Consider the following 6,278-nt stretch of genomic DNA (forward strand, 5'->3'; position numbering starts at 1 on the left):
ATCAGCCCCCCACCTCACCGAGGGTCTGTGTCTGCATCTGAAATAACTTTGCTGTTTTACCTGGGTACCAAAATGCGGCATCGCGATGTTTAAAGGTCTTTAAATATCAACACTCCGGGTGCAGTCCTTGTCACTTTAATGCGGTCACTCGATGCAGGCCTCACTCACAACTCTGAGGTAGCTCATACCTTCCCTACCTAACCAAGGAAGAAACGAAGGCGTGGAAGGTGCAGCTCCTAAGGAGCAGATTAGGATTCAAACCAGTGAACTTCGTCACATGCTGACCTACCTCTCAGGCTGAGATAATGTTGAAAATTAACCAGGTAGAACAGCGTTCCATAAATTAGCTGGAAATGGTCCTTGTGGATGGGCCTGTGGTTACTCCCTGAAGAACAAGACCATTAGCCCAAAAATCCACCTGTGTCACACTCAAATGTTTACATATACAATTATTTTAAAATAACCCAATCAAGCATGTTCACAGCCATTTAGAGCCATATAGATTGTCTGCTTCACTGACAATCAACCCAAGACCTCTGTCGGCAAAGGCCACGGTGCCAGGTCCAGAGAAGGCGGGACAGAGACACAAGCAGACACAAGCAGGAACCTCTCCATCCCTGGGAGCCTCGCTCTGATCGGTCCGTGAGGACACGGTACAGACCGCGGGGCACAGGCAGACGGCAGGCCAGGAGAAGGGGCTGCATTGCCGGGAGGCAGTGCTTTGAGCTCTAATGGATGGAACACTGCTAACCAGTGAAGGTGGAGAGAGGGCACCCGTCTGAGAGCATGTAGAGGCAGCAAAGCACAGCCAGCCTCGGGGAACCAGAAGCCACAGGGACATCAGGTTGGGTGCTGCTGTCTGCCGGCCACCAGCTGGGGGACTGTACTGGGCCTGGAGGGACATCCCTGACACTCCTCACCAGATGCCAGGGGCACCCCCAGCCCCAGGTGAGAACCATGGATCCCATGGCGAATGAGGCCAGCCTGTGGGAAGTGGGGCTGGGACAGCTCTGTACAGCTTAATAGGAAAGTTGGGTTCTATTTTGTGGGGTTTTGGTCACGTTGATGGCTAGTCAGGGCTGTCCGTCAGGAAGTGATTTGAGGACAGACTAGAGAAGGGGCTGCCAAGACCAGCGGAGCATTCGCTGTCTGGGTCCAAGGAAAAGGAAGTAAAGGCTGGCGATGTGACAGTGGGGCGGAGCACAGAGCAAAGGAACTGGTGGAGACACAGGGCTGGCCCCACACAGGGCTTTGAGCAGCTACCCGGGGGTCGTCCTATTAATTCTCCTCATGGCCCCAAGAGGCGGCTGTGAAGATCCATCTCCTGAGGACAGAACTGTTCCAGAGCCACACAGCGAGGATCCACAGAACCAAGATCCGGGCCAGCTCCAAAGCGGGTGAACTTGTCCCCTCAGCCATGGTCCTAAGACAGGGATCGGAGCCCCCTGGACACACAGACACAGGAACTGCAGGAAGGGGAAACGGATGCCCTGGACCAGTGGCGGGACCCAGGGTTTCAGCCCTCCAGGGCCACTGGGACCAGTCACTGCACAGGTGGACACACGATGCTTTAACCCGCGCTGGGGGAAGGAGCCCACACTCTCAGGGTGGAGACCGCAGCTTGATCGGGCCGGCCTCCCTGCTGGGCACAGCCTGAGCTGCCCCAACCTGTACTGAGGTGCCCCAACGTTGGGGTGCTCAGAGCCACTCAGCTGAGATCGTGGTGCTTTCTGTAACCACCCTCGTTTCTTTATGGTATAGATCTGGACTCCATCCTTTGCAATGTGTGGGGTTCTAGGAAAAGGCTGGCCAGCCGGGGAAGTGTCCTGGGCTCTGTCCCAGTGATGACGAACTTGGCTGCCCACAAGGGCAGCCTGTTCACCACAGTGACCCCCGGGGACCACGCCTGCACCCACCTTGCTGAAGATAATTCACTTCTCATCCGTGAAAGAATAAAGCTAGACTAACTCAATTTCACACTCACTTCCAACTTTAACAACTTGTGTTAGGAAATCAAAGACAAGGACTCTGACCATGTCACAAACCCAGGAAGCAAAACCCGAGACTAACGGAATGATGCCACCTTCGCAGTTCCGAGCTCTACTAGTTATTTTTCTTTTCTGGTCTGTTTTTCTCTTTTGGTTTAAATTGTCTCTGTTTCTCCCTCTCTGTGTCTCTCTCCTGGTTGCTCTGTCTCTCTGTGTCTCTTTTTAAGACTCTGTGTGTCTCTGTTTCTCTCTTCCCCTCATCTTTCTCTATCTTTCTATGTCTCTCTGTGTCTCTGCTTCTCTGACTTTTTCTGTCTCTCTCTCTCTGTCTCTCTCCCTCTCCCTCTCTTTCCCTCTCTCTCTCTGTGTGTTTGTGTGTGTGTGTGTGTCTCACTCTCTTGGTTTCTCACTCTCACTCTCCATCTCGCAGCTCTCTTTGGTTTCACTATGCAAGCTGACTCTCCCCACCTTATAATACAGTGGGATTAGCAGGAACCGAGTGGACGCCACAGCCCCCGTGGGCCCGGGAAATCGCAGCTTCGTCATAGCTAAGCCCGCCGCGCTCAGTTTTTCCCACCACCTGGAGGATCTACTCTCCGTTCGTCCTTCCCGACCTCAGACTACAGAGAATACCTGGGGGCGAAGGTCGAGGAAGCCGCGCCCGGAGGCTCCCAGCGCAGCCCCAGGAGGAATCCTGCCGGCAACTAGAAGCTGTGCGCGCAGCGGGGCTCTGCGCCAACAACCGCCGGAGCGGCCGGGCCTGCTGCGAACTTCCGCATCCAGGTGGGGTCTCCACGCCCCAATTCCACCCCGCCCCGCCATCGGCGCTCCCCGCAAGTGCAGGGCTTCCCCCCGCCCAGACGTTCGCGCCCACTCAAGGTCTCCCTCACCCGGCCCGGGAGATGCTCCCCGCGTTCTATCCCGCCCCACCCTGGCGCGCCCCCCAAACGATGTGACCCCCGCCCCCCTGTGGTCTCCCCTCCCCCGGACGCTGCCCCTGCCCCCACCTGTGGCACTCCGGGCATCTCTGAAGTCCCCAACCAGAGCCTTCCAGCCCACCCGCGAGTCTCGAGCACCAGAGACGCGGCCCCACCCGCAGAGACCCCGCCTACCTGTGGCGCTATCCCCACGTCTGCGGCCCACCTCACCGCTAGCACGGCCCCCACCTACGACGACCCCGGCGTAGGTGCTCCTGCCCACTCCCGCACCCCGCCCGCACCTGCCCCTTTCCCTGCACCTAGCCACGCCCACGCTCCCGCAGCCCCTCCCTTGCGCTCGGGCCCCGCCCGTCACCGCCCATTGGCCCTGGGGCAGGGCGGGGCAGCAGTTCCGACTCCCGCGCGCTCGGGCAGGGTCCACATTGCTTACTGCGCACCGGGACTAGCGGCTCCTCTCGACCTCCTCGCCATGGACACTGACGACTCCCAGGCCCCTAAGGGCTCCTTGCGGAAGTTCCTGGAGCACCTCTCCGGGGCCGGCAAGGCAGTCGGCGTGCTGACCAGAGGCGAGGATGCTCAAGGTGCGCACCTCCCTCCCGGCGGCGAGGGAGGGGCGGACGGAGCCGAGGAGAACAAGGCGAAGGGGATTTGGGGGATGGGGCAGAAGAGGGGGGAAGCGATGGGAGGACGCGGGGAAAGGTGGAGGAGCGATGGGAAGAACCAGGGAGAAGAGCGGGGAAGCGATGGGGAGAACTGGGGAGAAGCCCGTGCCCGGCAGCAGCAGGGGTACCTGCGGGGCGGCATGAGCCAGCAAGGCAGCCCCCGGGTCCTTGCCGGGTGGGGCGGAGGAGGAAGGGACATGGCGGTAGGAACGTCCATCCGGAAGATAGTGAGCTTTCCACCCCCTCCGGTTTATGTTTTAAATTGAGCCTGACAGAGGGGGTCGCCTGGAGGACCCTCGGGAGTCGTTCTGCCTCTGAGCTGTAGGACCCGGCCGGGCTTCCCCTCCGAAGCGTGGGTACAGCGCGATCACTTCCTAAGTGGCCCCCCGCCCTTCAACTCCGCCCCACGCCGCCCCCCAGCATGTCGAGGAAGAAACGGCCGGGTCCCCGCGCGCCTCCTGTAGCCTCGTGCCCCGCGCGGCGTGGGCGGGGTCCTGGCTGCTGCAATGCGGGACGCGGAGGGAGTGCTCTGGGTTCCCGCCTGGCGTCTCCGAGGCGGTCCGGCAGCCCCTCGCGTTTCCGCTGGGAGATTTTAAAAATGGGTTTCCTGCGCTCGCATGTGCTGTTGCCTTTCGGCTCGTGAGAAAACCGAAAACTAAAATGGGTCCCAGGCCCTCCCCGCAGACCTCCGCGGACGAGAAGGACCAGGAAGCGGGGACTCCGGGACGTCAGCGGCGCCGCGGCGCGGGCTCTGGGTTTCCCCTGCCCTGCAATGTGGAAGCGGCTCTCCAGGAGGGACCCGAGTCTGGGTCCACGACGCGGGCGCGCCAGGAGGACATTTAACATTGAAGAGCCGGAGGTGGTGGAGACTGCGCTCCCCAGGCCCCGGGTGCACGTGAGGGCGCCGGTGCCCGGACGGTGGAGCGCACCAGGCCGCGCAGCCCCTGGCGGGTAGATCGGCGCTTCCCAGGCGAACGCCACCTGGGAGCCTTAGTGATAGCGCGGGCTGGAGACGCGACGCGCCCGGAGCTGGGTTTTGATTTTTATTTTCCCGGTTCCTCCTGCCGCAGATGCGTGGAAAGGCGCGGATGGCGGATTTCCTCCCGTTTCGGGACCGCGCACTGCACAAGGATGGAGTGGGAATGGGCCCCCGCCCTCGGTCCCGGTGACCTTCCCTTCGCCCTTGAGCGCGCGGGGCGGCACGGGTGCTGCATGTTGGGGCGCTGTCAGCGCCGCCCCGCCCGCCGCGAGCGCCTACGTGATGCCCGGCCCGTCGTCTCCATGCGCCCTGGCCCTGACATCAGTACGCCGCTCGCTCCCCGAGCCAGCAGCGCAGCCTCCCTAGGCCCAGCGCCCCCGCCCCCGCGGGACACCCCGGTGGCAGCGCCAGGCCCCGCCCGGCAGCCCGCCCCCCAGCGCCCGGGGAAGTGCTCTGGCGTTAGCGTTCTAGTTAAAGGACCCCAGCATCAGCGTTCCTCCTGCAGGGTTGGGTTCTCAGAGAAAGAAAAGGTGATGCAGCAGAGGATGGGATTGGAGAAATTAGGAGAGTGAAGTGGAAATAGCCTGGCCAGCGTGACTTAAACCGGCCGGGAGATGTGCGAGTACGAATGGAGCCGCCTTGGGGTCCTAATAGGACCCAGAGTGGCTTCTCAGTCAAAGGCCTTCAGAAGCAGAGGGAGCACCTGGAGTGACCTTACCTGGGCCGCGAAAGACAAGAAACCTTCGGCACGGGAAGAGGAACTGACCTCTGGAAGCCACCAGGGCAGGTGGAAGGTCAGGGTTTCAAGGTGATTTTGGAATTTAAGTGCTGTGGGTCCTGCACAGTGGCTCATGCTTGTCATGCGAGTGCTTTCGGAGGCTGAGGCAGGAGGGTCGCTTGAGCCCAGGAGTTCCAGAGCAGCCTGGACCACATAATGAGACTCTGTGTCTACAAAAAATAAAAAAGAAAGAAAAACACATTAAGATGCTGTATGTATTGGAAAGTATTTATGGGTCATTCTTTTGAGCTCCATGTCCAAAAGCTTGCTAAAATGCTTGGGAGTTTGTGTACAGGTACGTGAAATTAGGATACATTGGCAGAATCTCCGTGTTCTCTGTTGCCCTGGTTTTGCCACCTGGGAGGAGTTACACATATTGGAGGTTAGTAAGTGCACGCCTCTTCTCTTCTGGGGAAAAAGGTACTTTGGAAACCAGTATTATGTGGGAACGTGGCTTGGTTGGTACAGCCTCGGGTTAATGGGAGACAGCTGCTCTCAGCTCTGCAGATGGCATCAAATACGGTGGCCTTGAGCCCACGTGGGTCACACCTGGGCTGTCCCTGGGAAAGCCCGCCATGGCGGGTCGCCTGGGCTTTCTTTCCCTGGCAGAGCCGAAGTCACAATTTTTTTGTAAACTCTGTAAAGAGCTTTACCCTTCCGAGGTATGATCTTGAACCTGTTGGAGCATTTGGACCCATTTCTTTTAAGGAAGTTCACCTCCAGATGTGCTTAGAGGGCCTGGTCTTAGCTGCCACAGATTTACAAATCCTTTAAGTAAGTTATTCCTCGAGAATTTATCTGTTGTGCCCCCATTCTTTTTGCCATTTTATTCTGATTCTATATTAGTACTTGATTTTCCCTGACATAGAAGACTATTGCCTGTAGCTGGAGGTCAGAGAACACATTCACATTCAAGTATCAATTTCAGGGGAA

General features: G+C 58.9%; 1 protein-coding gene across 1 annotated transcript; it reads left to right on the forward strand.

The window, feature by feature from the left end:
* The first annotated feature begins 2,678 nt into the window (after positions 1–2,678).
* On the forward strand, positions 2,679–5,546 carry LOC140711942 (uncharacterized). The gene is made up of 4 exons (XM_073017202.1): positions 2,679–2,771; positions 3,341–3,507; positions 4,260–4,539; positions 4,659–5,546. The coding sequence occupies exons 2-4, from the start codon at positions 3,396–3,398 to the stop codon at positions 5,137–5,139; spliced, it is 873 nt and encodes a 290-aa protein (XP_072873303.1). The 5' UTR covers positions 2,679–2,771; positions 3,341–3,395; the 3' UTR covers positions 5,140–5,546.
* Positions 5,547–6,278: the final 732 nt, after the last annotated feature.

The sequence above is a fragment of the Chlorocebus sabaeus genome, chromosome 6, assembly GCF_047675955.1.
Source record: "Chlorocebus sabaeus isolate Y175 chromosome 6, mChlSab1.0.hap1, whole genome shotgun sequence".
NCBI lineage: Eukaryota > Metazoa > Chordata > Mammalia > Primates > Cercopithecidae > Chlorocebus > Chlorocebus sabaeus.

Bases quoted from the DNA above. Each gene is read 5' to 3' on its own strand.
- LOC140711942 (XM_073017202.1), top strand. From the start codon at position 3,396: ATGGACACTGACGACTCCCAGGCCCCTAAGGGCTCCTTGCGGAAGTTC. The intron at 3,508-4,259 runs GTGCGCACCTCC...AATGGGTCCCAG, and splicing joins CAGAGGCGAGGATGCTCAAG to GCCCTCCCCGCAGACCTCCG. The intron at 4,540-4,658 runs GTAGATCGGCGC...CTCCTGCCGCAG, and splicing joins GGCCGCGCAGCCCCTGGCGG to ATGCGTGGAAAGGCGCGGAT.